At 60.4% G+C, this 20,956-nt stretch overlaps 1 protein-coding gene across 1 annotated transcript; it reads left to right on the top strand.

The window, feature by feature from the left end:
• Positions 1–1,822: 1,822 nt before the first annotated feature.
• On the top strand, positions 1,823–12,667 carry AKAP17A (A-kinase anchoring protein 17A). The gene is made up of 5 exons (XM_075999666.1): positions 1,823–1,989; positions 4,051–4,828; positions 5,779–5,927; positions 9,284–9,524; positions 10,837–12,667. The coding sequence occupies exons 2-5, from the start codon at positions 4,067–4,069 to the stop codon at positions 11,725–11,727; spliced, it is 2,043 nt and encodes a 680-aa protein (XP_075855781.1). The 5' UTR covers positions 1,823–1,989; positions 4,051–4,066; the 3' UTR covers positions 11,728–12,667.
• Positions 12,668–20,956: the final 8,289 nt, after the last annotated feature.

Consider the following 20,956-nt stretch of genomic DNA (forward strand, 5'->3'; position numbering starts at 1 on the left):
TTAATCATGTCTCTGGGAGCTTGCTGGCTCTCCAAAGGAGTGAACTTCTCGTTTCTTAATTTGCTTTGCAAATACTTCAGGGAGCCGAGTGGAAAAGTAGTTTCCAAATTTAACAGCTTCCCCAGGGAAACACGTTACACACCCAGGACATGCAAAGCGGCATTTGGGGAAACGATTTTGAAGAGAACCTCAAACACCTCTAAGAAAAATGAGAAGGTGCGTGAAGACACGGCAGAGATATATGTCCCACTGAGAAGCCTGCCTGGGTTCAAACAACAGCTCTGCTTCCTGGGGCAGCGGCCTGGTGTCTCTTTTTCTTCTGTTGTCAGGTAGAGATTCCTGATTCTATTTCTCTCTCAGGGACAACAAAACTCCCGCATAGCAAACACCCAGAAAATACCCACGGGAACCCCTTTCTGTTCACAAATCCACTTAACATCAGGGTGCATGTCTTAGTCCATTCATGCTGCTATAACAAAATACCCCGGACCGTGCCATTTATAAATTAAAGAAATTTATGGCCGGGCGCGGTGGCTCACGCCTGTCATCCTAGCGCTCTGGGAGGCCGAGGCGGGAGGATTGCTTGAGGTCAGGAGTTTGAAACCAGCCTGAGCAAGAGCGAGACCCCGTCTCTACTATAAATAGACAGAAATTCATTGGCCAGGTAATATATATAGAAAAAAATGAGCCGGGCATGGTGGCGCATGCCTGTAGTCCCAGCTACTCGGGAGGCTGAGGCAGGAGGATCCCTTGAGCCCAGGAGTCTGAGGTTGCTGTGAGCTAGGCTGACGCCACGGCACTCACTTTAGCCTGGGCAACAAAGTGAGAGTCTGTCTCAAAAAAAAAAAAAAAAGAAAGAAATTTATTCCTTACAGTTCCTGAGCCTGGAAAGTCCAAGATCAAGGCTCACTTCACAGCAGGCGCCTTTTTGCTGGGTCATCCCATGGGCCAAGGGGAAAAATGGGAAATTGAGACTCCCTGTATGCCTTTCCAAGGACATTCATCCCATCCCTGACCTAGCCGTCTCCCGAAAGCCCCCTCTTTTAACGCTCCTGCGTTGGGAATCCAGTTTCGGCATGAGTCCTGGAGGGGCACAGACCTGGAAACCCCAGCCGGCCCTCGCCCAGGCCAGGCCCCCGTGACGCTGACGCTGGGGAACTACAACCGGAAGAGACCTCGGAAGGTGCCTGTCCTTATTCTCTGCCCCTTGGGTTTCCAGTCTGGGCACCTGTGGCATATTTGGGGGCGTCGTGGGCACATGCCTCACACCGAGTCTGGCATACTGCTGAAGCTTAATATATTTCATAGCTGTAGCTATACTGTGTGACAACAGTGTACAATTAATAAATAACTAGTGACTTGTGACGTTACGTAATTCTGTTATGTCATACAATTATTATTATATGTAATTTATTTGTGATTGCATTGTGTAAGTATACTGCATATTTACGATTACAAATTATAAATATGCAATTTACAAGCATACTGCAGAATCCTGTTACAGTACAGGATCTATTACATTTTAGAATTATATTGTGACTTATAATTTTGCCATTATATTGATAATTTAGACCCTGGCAACAGGCCCTCTCCTGTTCCAGGACGCCTGGAGGCAGACGAAGGGGCACCTCTGGCCCCAGGTGGGGCCTCCGGGCACCTGCGCATAGGTAGCAGCGTGGGGGAGGGGCGGGCTCAGGTCGCGCACGCGCAGTGCAGACCCCGGAAGTCCCGCCTCCCAGGGGGCGGGGCCAGGCCCTGGAGGAGAAACCCGGAGCCGCCGCGCGGCGGCTTCCGCGGGCCCGTGCGCCGGAAGCGGAAATGCGTCACAGGGGGCGGGCGGCGGCGGCGACGGGCGGCGTCAGGGGCGACTCCGGGGGTCGGCGGTGGCGCCGGGCGGGGAGGCCGCGCCTGCCCGGGGCTCGGCGGGGCGCGGCGGGAGCGCGGGCCAGCGGCGGCGCGGGCCTGGGACGCAGGCGGAGCCCCGCGCCGGTGAGCGCCGCCCCCGCGCCCGCCCGGCCTGGCTGCGCCGCGGCCGCCTCCCTCCGCCGGCCGGGCCGGGCCGGGTCGTGGGGCCGGAGGGGCGCGGGGGCGGCGGGGCTCGGCAGGCGTGTGGGGCTGGGGTAGGGGGCCGGGTGCTGGGGCTAGGGGTTACCAGGCCACGGGGGTTCCGGGGGGCTGGGGGTGCGGGGCGGCTGGGGTGCCGGGGGGAGGGGCCGGGGCAGCCGAGTGCACCCGCGTGGGGGTGGGGGTTACTGGGGTGCGGGGAGCCGGCCAGGACGGGGTTACTGTGGTGCTGAGGCTAGGGGGTACCAGGCCATGGAGGTACCGGGGGCCTTCGGGGTGCCTGGGGTGCGGGGCAGCTGGGGATGCCAGGGGGGAGGGTCTGGGGCAGCCGAGTGCACCGGGTGGGGGTTACCTGGGGTGCGGGGAGCCGGCCAGGACAGGTTTACCGGGGTGCTGGGGCTAGGGGTTACCAGGCAGGCCATGGGGGTACCGGGGGTCTGGGGGTTACCTGGGGTGCGGGGCAGCCGGCCAGGACAAGGTTACTGGGGTGCTGGGGCTAGGTGGGACTAGGCCATCGGGGTATGGGGAGTGGGGGCCTGGGGGGTGCGGGGCAGCTGGGGATGCGGGGAGAAGGGGCTTGGGCAGCCGAGTACACCCGGGTGGGAGTGGGGGTTACCTGGGGTACAGGGCAGCCGGCCAGGACAGGGTTACCAGGGTGCTGGGGCTAGGGATTACCAGGGGGTGGGGGGGGCTGGGGGGTATGGGGCAGCTAGGGATGGGGGGAGGGGCTGGGGCAGCCGAGTGCAGGGTTGGGGTGGGGGTTACCTGGGGTGCCCGGCATCCGGCCAGGACAGGGTTACTGTGGTGCTGAGGTGAGGTGGGATCAGGCCATGGGGCTGGCGGCTGCCTGGGGTGTGGGGCAGCTGGCCAGGACAGGGTTATTGGGGGAATAGGCAGGACCAGGCCATGGGGGTACCAGGGGCTGAGGGCTGCCTGGAGGGGGAGGGGCTGGGGAAGCAAAGTGCATCCAGGTGGGCGGTGGGGGTTACCTGAGGTGCGGGGCAGCTGAGGATGCCAGGGGGAGGGGCTGGGGCAGCCGGGAGCACCCGGATGGGGGTGGGGGGTTACCTAGGGGGAGGGGCAGCAGGGCAGGACAGGGTTTTATGGGGTGCTGGGGTCAGCCTGGATGACGGCAGGTGGTGAGGCTTCCTGGGCTCAGCTTCCTGCTCCCTGTGTGGTTGTGGGGGAGGGTTCCCTGGTCAGCTTTTGGCCCCTTTGATCCCTCCCACCTTGGGCTTAGGGCTTCAGGCCGCCTCCAGGGCCTAGCGGAAGGCCTCCAAGTCGTGGAGGTGGTGGTGGTAGTGGGTGGCAGGGCTCAGCGGGGCCACCTGTTGGGATTCTGTGGGTCAAGCTTATCCACATGGAACTTGGCCCTAGGGAAGTACCAACCTGTCAGACCAGTAGGAAAGAGTTGGGTTAAAGAAGGCAGGTGAAGGAAGAGGGCACAGAGCTGAGTTCCGGGCCCCAGTTTTTTTCTTTTCTTTCTTGAAAAGGCCCTTATTACGCTTTTTGCCTTTAAGTTGGTTGGAGAGAGGATGCATCTGCCCGTAGTGGAGATTATTAAAGTCCATGGTTTGCGGTAGTCTTTTTAGCCTGAGACTTCCTTCCTGTTTTATCAATGCAAATACAAGGGCTCCTCCTCCACGAACCTTTAGAGATATCTGTGGCTGGGCTCTCCTGGCCCCTGCTCTCCCAGGGAGCCAGCCAGGCGTCTTTAGTTGGCACCGACCCGCCCATTTCCACGGGCCTGGGATAGCTCCTGGTGCTGGGTGTGGGGCTGTGGTGAAGGGGCTTTGGACTCTAACGTGTTCTTAAGAGCTTTTTATCAACCCGATTTTTTTTCCCTTTAGTGCAGTCCTATTATTATTTTAAATCCAGTTGAGATGGCTTTTAACGAGGCAGGCCAGTTCCTCTGACTGCACGCAGTGACATTTGTGGTGCTTCGTGCCTGGGCCTCTCCCCGACCGTGTGTGTCCTGTGTTTCAGGCCCAAGGTCCCGGCTATGGCAGCGGCTACCATCGTGCACGACACGTCTGAGGCCGTGGAGCTCTGCCCCGCGTACGGCTTGTACCTCAAGCCCATCACCAAGATGACCATCAGCGTGGCCCTGCCGCAGCTGAAGCAGCCGGGCAAGTCCATCTCCAACTGGGAGGTGATGGAGCGGCTGAAGGGCATGGTGCACAACCACCAGTTCTCCACGCTGCGCATCTCCAAGAGCACCATGGACTTCATCCGCTTCGAGGGCGAGGTGGAGAACAAGAGCCTGGTGAAGTCGTTCCTGGCCTGCCTGGACGGCAAGACCATCAAGCTCAGCGGCTTCTCCGACATCCTCAAGGTGCGGGCCGCCGAGTTCAAGATAGACTTCCCCACGCGCCACGACTGGGACTCCTTCTTCCGCGACGCGAAGGACATGAACGAGACGCTCCCGGGGGAGAGGCCGGACACCATCCACCTGGAGGGGCTGCCCTGCAAGTGGTTCGCCCTGAAGGAGTCGGGCTCCGAGAAGCCCAGCGAGGAGGTCCTGGTGAAGGTGTTCGAGAAGTTCGGGGAGATCCGCAACGTGGACATCCCCATGCTGGACCCCTACCGGGAGGAGATGACCGGCCGCAACTTCCACACCTTCAGCTTCGGCGGGCACCTGAACTTCGAGGCCTATGTCCAGTACCGAGAGTACGTGGGCTTCATCCAGGCCATGAGCGCCCTGCGGGGCATGAAGCTCATGTACAAGGGCGAGGACGGCAAGGCCGTGGCCTGCAACATCAAGGTGGGTCCCGGGACCCAGGGCCGTAGGGGAGCCCTGCCACCACGGCCCCCCGCAGATAAAATCGCAGCCGCGGTCCTGCGCTCAGTAGGGCTTCGGGTGTGAGAACCACATCAGCGGTGGTGGCCTGTGCTTTCGGCTTTCGTAAATTCTGTGTTTTGAGGGAAGCGGAAGAGCCGAGTGTTTTGAAGTAGGTGAGATGTTTGTTGGCTGTCAGAGTTGCTTGCAGAGGGATATTTCAGCCACGTGCCGGAATGTTCCTTTACACTAGGGCTCACAGATTCCTTCATGGCTACGGGCCCTCACTTGAGATGGATTTGCAGTGTAATGAAGCCGGCCTCATGGTGGAGGAGGGTTTTGGTGGCCACGAGACGGCTGGCACACAGCCTGTCGCTGCGGGCTCAGGCCCCGTGGCAGTGGTCGGAGGGAGTGGGCAGCCGCTGGTTAGCAGGAGAACGTGTGTGGCGATAGTGGTCATTGATTCCTTTTATTCAGTAGTAAGGGCCAGTTACGTCCCGGTGGTAGTTTGTCTTCCCTCTGAGTCCTGCCTGTGTGGGCAGAGCCACGTCTTGAGCCCCTGACTGACTGTGACCCCAGGCGGGTTGGTGTGACTCCTGGGTTGGGTGACTCCAGGCGGGTTGATGTGACTCCCGGGTTGGGTGACTCCACGCGGGTTGGGGTGACTCCCCGGTTGGGTGACTCCAGGCGGGTTGGGGTGACTCCCGGGTTGGATGACTCCAGGTGGGTTGGGGTGACTCCCGGGTTGGGTGACTCCAGGCAGGTTGGGGTGACTCCCAGGCCCACTGCCCCTGTGTGTGGCGCCCCTAGGGGTGAGCGGGAGCTCAGGTTCTCCGGGCGACCTGCAGGGAGGGCAGAGCGTGTCTCCGAGGGTGGTGCTGCCCCGTATCGAGGGCTTTGGGGGAGGCCATTCACGCCATCTTTTGCTTCCAAAGGTCTCTTTTGATTCGACCAAACACCTGAGTGATGCCTCCATTAAAAAACGGCAGCTGGAGAGGCAGAAGCTGCAGGAACTGGAGCAGCAGCGAGAGGAACAAAAGCGCAGAGAGAAGGAGGCGGAGGAGAGGCAGCGGGCAGAGGAAAGGTATCTTCTTCCGCCGGAGCGGGGCTCGGCGCCGGTGCCTGACACCTGGGTGTGTGTGTGCACGCGTGCGTGCGTGTCAGTTGTGTATGTGTATGTATACATGTGTATCTGCGTGTTTTTGCTGTGTGCATGTGTGTACCGCATGTGTACCCGTGCACGTGTCTTTGTGCGTGTGCGTACCTTTGCATGTTCTTGCATGTGTGCACGAGCGTGTGCCCATCCACGTGTGTGCACGTGTGTGCAGTGTGCACGTGTGTGCAGTGTACACGTGTGTGCATGCATGCCTGTGCATGTGTTTTTGAGCGTGTGCAGATGTGCGTATGCGTGTGCCCCTGTTTGGCAGCTGCTTGAGGCGCTGCAGGAAGCGTGTGCTGCTCTCCCTTTTCCCCAGCGCGTGTTGCGGTTCTGACGCGGCGTGAGCGCAGACCATCCTTTGGAGCCGTGTGCTTTCCGTGTGCGGTCCACGTGTCCTGCCGAAATGGGCAGGACGACTTGACGGTTTGCAGTTGTGCATTTAGGGTGAAGTGCCGCGGACAGCATGAAGCAGAGAACCCATGATGCTGGCAAACGTGAAAACAAAAGGGAACAAAAGCCCTGTTTTGTTTAAGGTGGTCGCCTCCGTCTTTCTCCGCGGCTTAGCTGTCAAAGGCAAACCCAGGTTCCACTTTCCCTCCGTGTTGGCCTTTTGCTTTTAGCCTCGTAAACGCCGTCAGCTGTGAGGCACGGGTTTTGTGCGCAGAGATTCTCCCTGTGCCAGCACCGCGGCGTTTCTTTCTAGCACCTTCCTGTGCCTGTCTGTCTCCCACGTTGTCCTTGCGCTTCCGTGTGCGGAACGTTGAGCGTGAGGCAGGTTGGACGTGTTTGACAGCCTTCTGGCGGAGCTCTTGGCTGCCCTGACCTGGTCGGGTGCCGGTTTTCTCCCCGATTTTCCCTGCCGTGGGGATTGCTGGTGCCGGGACGTCTGTGCGTGTTGCCGTTTTTGTCTTGCGCGCGAGTCTCGGGACCGAGTTCCTGGGTCCCAGGCCCAGACTGCGTGTGGCGTTCTTGCCGTTCCCCAGGACGAGACGGGTGTGCCCTCCCTGTGACGTGTGGCTGTGGACTGGGGCCAGAGAGCCTCCGATGGGCCAGCCGGCCGTTCAGAGAGGAAGACGCCTGGGGTGGTGGGTGTGCTAACTGCATAACCGCCTCCACTCGGCGGGCGGCTTTGCAGGGCAGTTTGCATTTTGTGTGGAATTGGAGTCCTTGGTGTCCGCCGCGCCAGGCAGAGCCAGGAGAGCGGTGGCAGGTGGTGGTCAGCACAGAGAGGTGCCTCTGCTCCCGCTCCTGCCTGGGGGCGCCGCCCTGCCTTGCAGACCGGCCGGGTGCTCAGGGAAGGGAGTCAGCACGGGTCCCTGCACAGGAGGCCAGCTCTCTGCCGTGGTGTCTGGGGCGGCAGGGGTGGGGACAGGCCTGCCCCAGGCGGAGCTGGTCGGGAGGGCTCCAGGCAGCTCCGGGAGCTGCCATCCGCTGGGCTGGGCCCCACTTCCCTGGGTGGGGCCGCGTCTGAGGCCAGGCGGGGGGCGGCCTCGGTGGTGGAAGGTTCTCACTGCCGTGTGGGATGCTGGTGCCCATACATTCGTGCATCTTGCCATTTTGGTCTCCGTGGAGGTGGTGTGCGTCCAGGCTGCTCAGGTGCGACAGGTGACGGAGTGTCGTGGGCAGCCTCTGTATTGCACAGGTGGCCAGGCTGGGGGCTTCAGCGCGAGTCCCCCTAGAGGGCGGCTGCCGGGACAGCCACACCTTGAGCTCGAGGGGCGTGGCCTCCTAGTGCGCTAAAACTGCGGCTCCTGGGGCTCCGAGGGGAACCTTCGCCCCCTCACTGGTGCTGCTTTTCAGGGCTGCCCCAGCCTGGGCGCCCGTGGTCCTGGGGCGGAGGGGCGCGTGTGTGTGCAGGCACGTGCGCACAGTGGCTGTCCTTCCGGCCCTGACGGTGCCTGCCTGGGCTGCACGGTCTCAGCTTCCGCGTCCTGGCCCACCGGGAGTGGCGCTGACGTTTTTACTGCGTGGTCGGTGGCTTGCGTGAGTTTTAAAGCCAGAGGGAGGCGAGGGTGAGCCAGGCAAGCTGCTCCCCCACCCCAGAGCTCTCCAGGGCCCTGCGTCCCTCTTCCCAGGGCCCTGGGGCCTCATGCCAGGCCTCCCCTCCCCACAAAAGCGCGGTCAGGATCCGAGCTGTGTGGGCGTGGCGTGGGGTGGTTTTAAAGAGAAGTCCCCAAGTGGCAGGAGCATGGCGACCTCACAGGGTCTCTCTCCATGGGATGACGGTGCCCTTTGATGCCAGAGCGGCTTCCCTGGCGCGTCTGTGCCTTCGCTGGGGACCCATCTTGCCCTGGCGGTGCGTCAGTGCCCCGCGGGGCCGGGAGCAGGGCCTCGGGGGCTGCCTGTGCGGTGTGGATGTCGGGGGTGCGCTGGGTCCTCCCGGAGGGCTGTGTGCGTGCCGTGCCGCCCTGGTCCCGGAGGTGGCGCTGAAGCGTGCGGGGTTCTGCACACGGCTGCGGGCATTACGTCACTGTCTAAACCCGCGTGTCCAGCGCCCTGGTGTCCGCACCGCTGGACGCCCCTCGCCGGGGGCTGGGCAGCCGGGCGGGCCGTTGGTTTCATCATCGTGGGTTTGCCTTTTCTAGAATTTCACAGAACAGCGGGCACACACAGTATATTGTCTTTTGTGTTTGATCTTCCACTTTAGCGTAAGCCTTCTGGAATCTTCCGCCTGGCTGGGCACATCTGCGTTTCATTCCTTCCGCCCTCCCGTGGTCTTCTGTGACCGCCACTTGTACTTTAGCAGTGAATCCTCCTTTTTGAGCCGAAACCGGCCGCCCTGTGCGGAGTGCTGCCTGTGGACGACCCGCGGGCGGAGCCGGCGTCTGGGCCGAGCCGCAGCCCCGTGTGTCCTGCCGAGGTGGGGCAGCCCTGTGTGACCTGCCGGGGTGTGCCGCGTCCCTTGTCGGGCGTTGCCTGCCCGCTGTGGCGCGCGGCGCAGGGACGGTGGAGCGTCTTGTGTTGTCGCAGGTGCTTCTTCATCGACCGTTTGCGTTTCTGCCTGCGGGGCGCGTCTTGCTCAGCATCGGACTTCCGGTGTGGTCCGAGCTGCTGGTCCTTTTCTCTGTGGATTCGGGGTCGTGGTCACACTCCGGGAGAGTCCCCTGCAGGGTTGGGCCGCCCTTGCCCTGCCCGCTCCCGGGGTTCCTTTGATCCACCTGGCATTTACATGTTTGGGTACGGAGTCGTTCCGGCATTGTGCTTTCCTCGCTGGCTCGGCGCGTCCGTTCCCTGTGCGTGTGCGCCGGGGGCGCGCGTTCACGAGCCGCGTGTCCGCGCAGGAAACAGAAGGAGCTGGAGGAGCTGGAGCGCGAGCGCAAGCGCGAGGAGAAGCTGCGCAGGCGCGAGCAGAAGCAGCGTGCCCGCGAGCTGCGCCGCAGCCAGAAGCGGCAGGAGAAGCTGCAGGCGGAGGAGCAGCGGCAGCTGCAGGAGAAGATTCGGCTGGAGGAGCGCAAGCTGCTGCTGGCGCAGCGGAACCTGCAGTCCATCCGCCTCGTCGCCGAGCTGCTCGCCAGGGCCAAGGTACCCGCGGGGCCCTGCAGCCGGGGGTGGGGGGACCCCTGCCGCCAGGCATGCTAAGGTACCCGAGTGTGGTCTGGGAGCAGCCCGAGCGCCAAGGTACCCGCAGGGGTCGGAGGCGTCTGCAGCCGGGTGCGCCGAGGTACCCACGGGGGGTCTGGGGGTCTCTGCCGCCGGGCACCTGTTCTCCCCGGCCCAGCCGTGCTCCTCTGGGACACGCAGCATCACGGTCCCGGACCCCAGGTGGTTGCAGCCGTAACACAGAAATAAACTTTAGAGTGGAGGACGCGTCCCTGTCCTTCCAGGTTTCAGCGCTGTGCTTTCCTTGCACACAGCTGGTGAAACTGAGTCAGCGTCGCGGGCACTCAGGCCCGCCAAATGCGGGGCGGCTGGGGCAGAGGCCTCTGCGGTTCCCCGGGGGAGGGGCAGTGGCAGAGAGTGCAGAGCGCACTTGCCCCCGTGGGGCCCCTCCGGCGGAGATACGCTGCCCACGCCGCATCCCGGCAGCTGGCCTGGCTCTGACCTCAGCAGCAGCCCCTCCGGGACGAGAAGAGGGCCGGCTCGCTTTGTGCGGACGGGCTACCGCCCGGGTCCCTCACAGCTGTGAGCCTGGAGGGTCTCCTTGGCGCCCACGGTCCGGGCAGCGCCTAGAGCCTCCCTGAGCCCCCGCGGGCGCCACTGGAAACGCCCGGGAGCCCAGGGCCGACGCTGGCGCAGGAACCCCCAGCACGCTCCTTGTGCTCGGGAGGGCCGCGTCCCCCCTGGGGCCCGGGCGGGCCACCCCATAACCTGTTGTCTAATTACAGTTGTGATAAGTCTCCGGGAAGGAGCAAGGCAAGAGGCTGAGACATGTGGCCGCTCAGTTCTCATTTCATGGTGAATATTGAAGACACTAACCCAGGCTAGGCCGAGCTCGCCCGCGGCGGCGGCGGCGGCGCCGTGTGTCTGCGCCGCCATCTGGGCCCTGTTGCTGGCGCCGCTTGTGACCTAACAGCAGGCCCCGTGTGCCGACGTGGCGGGGCCAGGCCCTGTCTGAGGCGGCCACCCCGGGGCTGAGCCTTTGCCAAGGGGTTTCCTTCTCGCTCGGGCGCATGGTTGCTCCGGGCATGGCCGGCGGAGCCCAGGGATGGACGGGTCGGACCTCACCCGCGAGGCCCAGGCCATAGGAGATGTCCGCCCCTGGGCTGCAGCCGGCCAGGCGGTCTCTGCAGCGGCCCCGGGCCGGCCACAGGCCGTCCAGACACCTGCCCAGCTCCTCCCGCGCGCTGCGCCACCGCCAGGGCCAGGACTCAGGGGCGTGTCCTCTCTGCCGCAGGCGGTGAAGCTGCGCGAGCAGGAGCGGAAGGAGGAGCGGAGGCGGCTGCAGGAGGCGGAGCTGCGGCGCGTGGAGGAGGAGAAGGAGCGCGCGCTCGGCCTGCAGCGCAAGGAGCAGGAGCTGCGCGAGCGCCTGCTGAGCCTGCTGCTGAGCAAGCGGCCGGACGGCGGCGCCGCGCACGGCGAGCTGGGCGCTGCGCACGCACACCTGCTGCAGCCCGTGCTGGACATCCTGCAGACCGTGTCCTCGGGCTGCGCCGGCGCCGCCGCGCTGCACCCCCTCGTAGGCCAGCCCCCCGCGGGCAACCCCAAGGAGACCCCGGCCCGCCCTGAGGCTGACTGCCCGCCCCAGAGCGTGAACGGGGGCGTGGCCAAGGACGTCCAGGGCAAGGAGGGTCCGGGCATGCGCTGCGGCGCCCCGGGGGATGGCTCTCCCGAGAAGAGGTGTCCTGGCGTCCTCGCCTGCATCCCGGACAACAACCAGCAGCCCAAGGGCGTCCCCGCCTGCGACCAGGGCCCGCCCAAGAAGGACGCGCGGTCGGAACAGGACAAGTGCAACCGCGAGCCCAGCGCCGGTCGGGACCGGGCAGGCGGAGACGGGGACGAGCCGCAGCTGGAGCGCAGCAGGGCCCGGCGGGCGGGCAGCAGGGACGACGCGCGCCCCCGAAAGGAACGGCGGCCCCACAAGAAGCACGACAGGGACGACAGCCCGCACCGGCGCAGCGCCAGCCCGGACCACGCGCGCTCCCGCAGGTCACACAGCAAGGACAGGCGGCACCGCAGCCGCGGCCGCAGGGGCAGCGCGGGCAGGAAGCACAGCCGCCACCGCCGCAGGGCCGAGCGCTCCCGCTCCCGGTCCCCGAGCAGGCACCGCAGCACCTGGAACAGGTAATGAAGGGCTGGCCCCCACGGCCCGCCCCGGAAGGCCCGGTCGGCGCCAGCGTCCTGGCCTCCGCACCCCTCCGTCCGCCCGCAAGGCCGCGTCTCTGCCGCAGCTGCGAAGGTCGCAGAAGCCCGCCCGCCCGCCCGGGGAAGGCGCCGCACGCCCAGGCCCGCCTGCCTCGGTTCCCGACCGCCAACCTGGCGCTGCAGTTCCGGCGTGTAGTCGTCGGCCCAGCTTTCGTGTCCCTTCCAGACTGTGATCCGATAGCTTTAACACGGCGAGCTCCTCGCCAGCCGGAAACTCGCTCAGACCCCGGGCGGTGAGGACGGCGGCGCACCGCCTCCGTAGCCTTCTGCGCATGCCGAGGGCGGTTCCGCCGGCGCCCGCACGGCCAGGGGCGCATTGTCCAAAGCCTGGCCCGCGACAGTCACGCAGGGCGCTGGAAAGAAAAACACCTTCCTGTCCTTGTAATCTCAACCAGTGGGGACATGGCCTGAGTGGGTTTCCAAAAAGGAAGGTGCGGTGGTACATCGGGTCAGGCGAGGACGGTACGAGTCCTCAGAGACGGAAAGGAAAACTCAGGCATGCCGTTCTTGGTGAGATGTCGGTGTGTGGGCAAGCGCTTGGGAGAGGTCTGATGCTCTTTCAGAAACATTCACTTTTTACGACTCCAAGTAATTAAGCATAAACAAGGTTGGTTTAAAGCTTTGGTTTCTAGTAAAGGTTTAGCGTGTGTGGTTTTTGTAAGAAGCCGTTTTTGCTAAATTATTTTTACTTGGAATGTTTCAAACAGATTTAAGGCTGCAAAACTTGTTAAAATTTTATAATCATTTGCTTCTCCAAGTGAAGCTCAGAAATACTCAAACATAGCTGTAACGTTCGCGTTAGGAGAGATGGTGTTTATTCCAGTTTGCATTTTTATGGCGAAATAAAATCCTTTTCCAATGAACTGCATTTCTCACGCTTGACGTTTTTTTGTGTGTCTGCCTCTATGGTCTTTGGGCTGGGTGGTCCAGTGAGGCCCAGCTGAGTCCATGCCGCACTGATGGGACCCTTGGCACAATGGGGCGTCTCAGACCTTTGCCGTCCTATGGCAAATGCCCCAGAGGAGGGTCCCAGTCCTCGGAGGGCTTGGATTTGTTTGCTGACAACAATGTTAGTGCATTCAGAAAAGCAGTCTTTCCTTCCCTTTGTCTGTGTTTAGTTAAAGTGCATGAATCAGAGGGCTGGCCGGGTCCGAAGCCACATGCGCACGTCACTGTCGGACACTGAGCTGGGCACGGCACACGCCAGGTCTCTGCCTCAGACAGCTTTTTGCCTCCTCACCAGCTGCAATCCTGGGTGTGCTCAGACGCCAGGCATTTGAAACACGGGTGCCTGCAGCCCAGCGTGGGTTGTTTTCTGGCTCAGCTGCAATGAGATCGTTCCCAGGACTGTGCTGCCCGGGCACCTCGGAAATGTGCCGGGTGGGACGCAGCTCCTTGTGGCAGTGGGGACGGAGGCTGACTGAGCAGGTGCAGGAGGGAGGGAGGAGTCCGGCAGGCGGGAGCAAGGCCAGGGAGGTCCCCCTGGAGCGGAGTGTGCCCAGTGCAGGGGCAGACGGATGGTGTCCCAGGGCCACGAGGGGGTGTGGCAGCGGCTTCAGCAGGGAGAGGCATAGGTGGGGGCGAAGCAGGTCAGCACAGGCAGGGCCAGGTGTGCCCGGCTCCCTACCCAGCCTGGTGGCAGACAGGAGGGCTTCATGCTGGCCCTGATGGGCAGGGCTTGTCCCCCTGCCTCATGCCCCTGGATTGGGCTGGGGGTGACGGGAGGGGAGAAGCTGGCAAACTGGGGTGCGTGTGGCCCTGTGGGGGTGTGTGGCTGGAGATGATCACCCTGCCGCCCCCCCCCCCACCTACAGAATCAGGGGTCCCTCCCTGCAGAAGAGATCTGGGCGCCTGGGTTTTGCACTCACGCCCTGCAGGTCTGTGCGTGTGCACTTGACTGTGCGTAAGAACTGCTAGCTACAAAACCAAAGTCGGGGAGTGACCCTGCCGCGTGGGCCCGCCTGCCCGAGCTGAGCTACCTGGTGCTGAGAGGGGGTGCAACAGCTCCAGGTGCTCAGAGGGGGTGTGGACAGCTCCAGCCGTCAGGGTGGAGTCTCTGTGGGGCCTGGGTTTGTCATCTTTGACAAAGATGACGTTGGTTTGTCATCTTTGCTACAGGTGATTTTGCTTCTGAGTCTCCGTGGAAAGTGGGAATCTCATACAGAGAGGCGTGCACACCTCTGTGGGAGGGGTGTGGGGGGTGGCCCGTGGCCCCAGTGTGCCCTCCAGGCCGGGCTCTGAGGGACAGGCATCGAGGGCTGCCGCTGGGGAGGGGGGACATTGCAGTCACCTCTAGGGGCCCAGGAGCAGAAGGACAGAGCCTGTGGGTTCGGGAGCTTCAGCCCCTGATGCTGAGCCGTTCCCCGGCAGCCCACCTTCTGGGTACCAAGCGGGGGGGGGGGCCCGGGCTGCTGCTCTGAGACCCCAGCCCCTTGTCCCCCTCCTCCCCCAGGCCTGGACACTTGGGACGTTTACCAGTGAGGGCGACATTATCTGTGCCACCAATGATGTCACTTAGTTTTCAGAAGTTGTCCTTCTTCTCCATGGCACATGAATTTGTTAGCACTAAGTAACCGTGAGTAGCTCAGATGGAAATTAACTGGAATCAGTCTGTTAGCGAGTAGATTTTGTCTTCCCCCGTGAAGCTGGGAGGAAGAAATGGAAGGCATGAGTCCCGTGCACATCCCCATCAACAGACGGCTGGGGTGGACCGGGGGTCAGCCCCGTCCCTGCTGTCTCCCCACCCCTCTCCCTATCCCGTACGGGGTATGGAAACCATCCCACTGAAGCCCCCATGTTCATTGCACGTCCCACGGGCAGAACGTCTAGAAAGAACAGCGGACACGTTCCAGGCGCAGAAGTGAGAAAGGCGAGATTCTTGCAGCTCGCACGCGGTGAATCGGACTCGGGGCTGCTGGGCTGTTTGCTCCTGAGCTGGCAGAGCTTCCTGGGGGTCTCTCTCTCGCTGTCTGCTGAAGAACTCGCCCTGCCCGGGGAGTGGGACTTGGGGTACGGACAGGACCGGGGCGCCTTCCACCTGCTCGCCCGTGGCCTCCCCGTGCTGAGGTCTGGGTGAGAAGGGAAGAGGCCCCTAGGTGGGCACAGCCGTGCTGCCCTCTGCTTTCCGCCTTGCGTGGGAGAAAGACCGCCAGGCAGGGCCGTGGGCCGAGACCAAAGTGAAACGTGGCCACACTCCCATGCCCACCGCCTTTTCTGGGCGCTCGGTTTCGTTTGAAGAAGAGCAGGCGGTGCTCACGCTGGCCTGGGCTGGAGGAAGCCCCTGCCGCCGCCCGCACCCCTGCACCTGTCAGGAGAGGAATTTCCAACAGAGACTCAACCGGGGGTCCAAGTGCACGTTCACGGTGTGCTCTGATTAACGTACGTGCTCCGGAGTGCCCTCACAGAGAGATCTCTTTGGGAAACACTTAAAAACCTACATTGGCATTAATTAAAAAAAAAAACCAAATTCACATACAATTTCGATTTACATATGTTTATTTCAGAGACGCGGGATGGGCTGCTGAGGTGAACTTCCAAACACAAAAAACGCAGTACCTGGCGGGGAGGTGGGTAGGGAATAGGCTTACAAGTGAAAAAAAAAAGTCCCAGTATGACATTAATTACCATTAATTTGTTCACCTGGGTTTTTTCTTTGTTGTTTGTTTTTTTAAATCTTTTCTGTTTTTTTGAGACAGACTCTCACTCTGTTCCCTGGGCTAGAGTGCCGTGGTGTCAGCCTAGATCACAACAACCTCAAACTCCTGGGCTCAAGCGATCCTCCTGCCTCAGCCTCCCGAGTAGCTGGGACTACAGGCATGCACCACCAGGCCCGGCTAATTTTTTGTATATATATATTAGTTGGCCAATTAATTTTTTTCTATCTATAGTAGAGATGGGGGTCTGGCTCTTGCTCAGGCTGGTTTCGAACTCCTTGACCTGAGCGATCCGCCCACCTCGGCCTCCCAGAGTGCTGGGATGACAGGCGTGAGCCCGGTCTGAAATGGATAACTTTTACACAGTAAGAGATAACCTTGAAACTTGATGTAGTGTCATCAAGTGTTAAAATTAAGTGTATAGCACACAGCCATAATTACTAGCATGGCTGTAATAATAATAGTAAAAGCAGTGTTGGTGAGGAGGTGGAGAAATCGGAGAGCCGGCGCACAGCCCACCGGCGGGAATGTAAAATGGTGCAGCCGCTATGGACAACAGTCTGCAGGTTCCGCAAAAAGGTAAACTCAAGAGTCGCCACTGTGTGACTTGGCGATTCTGTTCTGGCATACACGCGATGAAAGCACGGACACGCGTGCTCACAGCCATGCTCACAGCATCCAGCAGGCGGAAACAGCCCGAGTGCCCACCAGCAGATACGTGAGTAAACACGGCGTGGTCCGCCCACACAGTGGAATATTACGCAGCCATGAACAGGGACGAGGCTCTGACGCCTGCTATGGCGTGGAGGGACACTGGGGACATCGTTCTCAGAGAGAGAAGCCGACAGACATGGAAGGGCACATAGTGCGTGATTCTGCTTATAGGAAGCGTCCGGAACAGGTAGCTCCGCAGAGACAGGACCTGGCTTGGTGGACACCAGGACCTGGGGGGTTGGGGGTGGGCAGGGACTGCTGATGGGGACGGGGTCTCCTTCTGGGGGTGGTGAGAATGTTCTGGGACTAGACGGAGGTGGGGGTTGCACAACATGGCGACTGAGCTCACTGACCCTGAGTTACGAGGTTTAGAGTGGCCACAGGGTCAGCTGCATGTCGTCTGCATTTTAGCACGGTGAGAACTTCAGTCTGCAGAGTTCTGGCCTTTTTCTCCCGTCTCCCCTTTCCTGGGGGCCTGGGCTCACTGAGTCTAGTTCCCTGGATGCCTGGGTCTTCAGGAAGGTTCCAGAGTCTTGTTGGCTCCGGGACTGGGGTGGGTAAAGGACCCTGCCCCGGGTGTCTGGCGCTAGGCCGAGCCGAGGACATCAGTGCTCTGGGTCTCACTCTGGGCTCTCCCAGGGCTCAGAGAAACACGGGTGGGGCCGGGTGTCCCCCTTCTCCCGCCTCGGCGTCTCTCACTGAGCTCTCTCCCCGGCAGCAGCCCGGGATTCCATCGACCTCAGATCCCGTGCCCAGCAGGATGCAGCCTCACACGCGTGTGCGACTCAGAGAAGGGAAAACACGCCGTCCACCCATCGCTCTCCTGCATGGTAAGAAACCTGCATCTATGTGCTGTGGTTGCTATAACAAACTCCACAAACTTAGGGGGTTTAAACAACAGGACCGAGTCCCCTTCCGGTCCTGGGGCCCGAGAGTGTGAGATGCAGGGGTCTCGGGGCCGCGCTCCCTCCACGGGCTCCAGGGGAGGCTCCTTCCCGCCTCTCCCGGCTCCCGGGGGCTCCAGGCGTCCCTGGGCTTGTGGCCGCAGCCTCACTCCCGCCTCTGCCTCCTCCGTCTGCCTCCACGTGGCTTCTCCTCCGCGTCTGCGTCCCCTCTGCCGTCTCTTTTAAAGACACCTGCCACTGGGTTTTGGGCTCACCCTAATCCAGGACGGTCTGACCTCTGGACCCTTCACTAATCACATCTGCAAAGATTCCAAATAAGGTCACAGATTGAGGTTCTAGGAATCTGGAGGTGGGACACTGGTTCCAACATCCCGATGTCAGACATGTTGCAGCATTATTTAAAAAAAAACCAAAAAAACGCATTTTGGAATTGCAGCCAGAGAGCCTGTTCTAATTCCTCGATTGGATGTTTGTTCCCTCCCACGACAGCTGCGGTTCCCGACCTCGCTCGCACTTTGGGGTCAGCCGGGGAGCAGTTGAGAAGCCCGAAGCCCACGGTTCTGATCCAGGCAGCCGGGGCCTCGTGCGGGCCGTGGGATGCCAGCTTCGGCCAGGCGGGCAGGTCTCCGTGAGCCAGCAGCTTATCAAACTTACAGCCCCGGCCTCCAAATCCCTTTTGCCTTTGTTCCCACGGGAAGTGCAGCGAACGTGCACATGGAGCTCGGCGGGGCTGTCGTGGCTGCCCCTCCCGCCGCGCTAGGGTCTCAGTGGGAGTCCGTGTGTCCGGGAACAGAGACGCCCGTCCCTGATGCAAGTTTCCTCTGCCCCTCAGGCAACCTCGATGGTATTCTTCACAGAGACTTTGTTCACTTGCATGGCGTGTATTTTGCGGATTTGTTGAAATGCAAAAATGGTCCCTGCTAGCGAATGCAGAGTCACAGGCCAAATGCTAGTTCCCTGGACTGAAATGCAGGGGAGAAATCGGGGTCCAGTCTCTGTGCCCTGAGTGTGTCTTCAGGTGCTTGGAGAGTTGGTGGTGGGGAGGGGGCAGTGGGGGGCTCCAGGAAGCTCAGGCAGCTGCCTCAGCTACAGGTGCAACGGGGAGCTGCAGGTGCATCGGGGAGCTGCAGGTGCATGGGGAGGTGCAGGTGCATGGGGAGGTGCAGGTGCATTGGGGAGCTGCAGGTGCATGGGGAGCTGCAGGTGCATCAGGGAGTTGCAGGTGCATGGGGAGGTGCAGGTGCATGGGGAGGTGCAGGTGCATGGGGAGGTGCAGGTGCATGGGGAGGTGCAGGTGCATTGGGGAGGTGCAGGTGCATGGGGAGCTGCAGGTGCATCAGGGAGTTGCAGGTGCATGGGGAGCTGCAGGTGCATGGGGAGCTGCAGGTGCATGGGGAGCTGCAGGTGCATGGGGAGCTGCAGACGGGAAATGAGTGACGTGACCACGTTTGAGAGGCAACTCTTGAGCACCCCCTCCCGCCGGTGTTCTTCCTACATATATTTAGTTGCAGCAAAAAAAAAAAAAAAAAAAAAAAAAAAAAAAAAAAAAAAACGCAGTGGAAAATAATTTCAACGTGGACATTGAGAGAATGATTTGGGACACAATTTGTTTGCTGTTGAAAGCCAAGAAGGGCTGTGTTTCGGATCGTGTTTTAAAGATCCTTTAAGCCAGCAAGGGGCGTGGAGGCTCACGCCTGTAATCCCAGCACTCTGGGAGGCCCAGGCGGGAGGATAGCTTGAGCTCAGGGGTTCGAGACCAGCCTGGGGAAGACTGAGGCCCCATCTGCAGGGGAGTAGTTGAGGCAGGCCCGAGAGGAGGTCAGCTGCTTCTCCCCACAGAGCCAATTCTCTAAGATAGGGGTCGCCACAGAGGATAGATAAGGAAACTGATAGGAAATAGAATAAAAGAACACACAGAGACTAAGGTATAGTTTATAGTTTTATATAAAAGATCAGACATAGCAGCGGGGTTACTCAGGAGACTGGACATATCCCAGTGAATGTCCAGCAATACGGTTAGATTCATACAGGTTTTTATGATCACAGACATCAATTACCAGTTGTCACGGCAACATATTTGCATATCTCAGGGAATGCAGTTGCTAGGGGAGACAGGAATGTACAGGTAGTGGGTTAGGGTCAAAAGTCCTCTCAAAGGGCTTCTAATCTATCTAGGTGAACAAACAGGTACAGAGTCTTTTAGGTAGGGCTAACTTCTAAGTTCTGAAAGGTAGTTGTCAATTAACAAAGGTATAACAAAAGAGGTGTGGTGACTCTATATTTCTTTGATTAGTTATGGTGGACTTAAAGGTAGACAGACAGGAGAGAGCAGGAAGCCCATCTCTATAAAACAGGTTGTTTATAACCACTGGGGCGCCTCTCTGGGCAAAGTGCACTCATTGTCTCTGGCTCCCATCCTGTGGGCCATATTTGCCTTGCCTTGTCTTTCTTTCTTTTATTTTATTTTTTTCTGAGACAGAGTCTGGCTTTGTTGCCCAGGCTAGAGTGAGTCCCGTGGCATCAGCCTCGCTCACAGCAGCCTCCAACTCCTGGGCTCAGGCAATCCTCCTGCCTCAGCCTCCTGAGTAGCTGGGACTACAGGCATGCGCCACCATGCCCGGCTAATTTTTCCCATATATTATTTTAGTTGTCCAGCTAGTTTCTTTCTATTTATAGTAGAGACGGGGTCTCACTCTTGCTCAGGCTGGTTTTGAACTCCTGACCCCGAGTGATCCGCCTGCCTCAGCCTCCCAGAGAGCTAGGATGACAGGTACTTGCTTTCAAGACACAGGGGAGGGTCACAGATTTTGAGATATCGGGAAGCCTTCCTGGAAAACATCCCTACTGGAGACTTGAGGGCTCTCCCAGGATACCAGCCTCTGATAAGTGAACCATCGAGTCCACACATGCCTTCAGGGCAAAACCCTGCAAACTCCTGTTTCTGTCTTTAATATAGCAATATTGGGTTATGCAACAGAATAATGGTCTTATGAGCCACATCTCATTAATTCCTCAATCATATTTTCCCAACACTCATCTCTACTAAAAAATTGAAAAAAAATTAGCCGGGTATGGTGGCGCATGCCTGTAGTCCCAGCTACTCAGGAGGAGGCTGAGGCAGGAGGATCGCTTGAGCCCGGGCGTTTGAGGTTGCAGAGAGCTATGATGACACCACGGCGCTCTGGCCCGGGTGATGGAGCGACACCCTGTCTCAAAAACAGCAGCAACAAAAATAATTCTTCCAGCGGTGAGATAAGCCCAACTTCCAACTCGATAAGCCCCGCTCTCCCTCCCGTTGTGGGTTGGGTTGGGCCGTGTGCTCCAGAAAGGAGTGTTGAGGCCCTAATTCCCAATACTGGTGAAAGGAGTGACTCGGAAACAGGTCTTTGTCAGCGCAACCAGCATACGACCCGTTCGATATGGCCACAGTGGACACCAGGCTCCAGAACAGGCAGAGAGCTACTGTTTAGAGCCACCCGGTTCCTGCCGTTTTGCCACGGTCACCCGGAAACAAACACACCCGCTTCGGTCCAGACCGTGTGGAGGAGACCAGCCACTGTCCACGCCAAGAAATGACTAATCAATGCAGGCGATGGGCCGGTGTATGGGTGTGGGATCGGTTTGGGATCGGCTCTACGGCTGAGGTCTGGAAGGCACCGGGCGGGCTGTTCCAGGGCCGTGCACGCTTCCAGGGCAGAGGGCGTGAGGGGCAGGCAGGGCACCGCCCACACGCGTGTGATCCCTTCATAAGCTCAGTGGAATTTTGCTGGGGCGGTCCGTGCAGCCGAAATAAGGCGGGAGCCTCAGGCGGCCACTCCCAGCTGGCTGGCTCGCTCTGCAGCGGGGACCTTGCTGCCGTCGTTCGGGGGGCTCTCACAAC

The sequence above is a fragment of the Microcebus murinus genome, chromosome X, assembly GCF_040939455.1.
Source record: "Microcebus murinus isolate Inina chromosome X, M.murinus_Inina_mat1.0, whole genome shotgun sequence".
Taxonomy (NCBI): domain Eukaryota; kingdom Metazoa; phylum Chordata; class Mammalia; order Primates; family Cheirogaleidae; genus Microcebus; species Microcebus murinus.

Coding starts and splice junctions, on each gene's coding strand:
- AKAP17A (XM_075999666.1), top strand. CDS start 4,067: ATGGCAGCGGCTACCATCGTGCACGACACGTCTGAGGCCGTGGAGCTC. Junction 4,829..5,778: donor CCGTGGCCTGCAACATCAAG/GTGGGTCCCGGG, acceptor TTGCTTCCAAAG/GTCTCTTTTGATTCGACCAA. Junction 9,525..10,836: donor AGCTGCTCGCCAGGGCCAAG/GTACCCGCGGGG, acceptor TCTCTGCCGCAG/GCGGTGAAGCTGCGCGAGCA.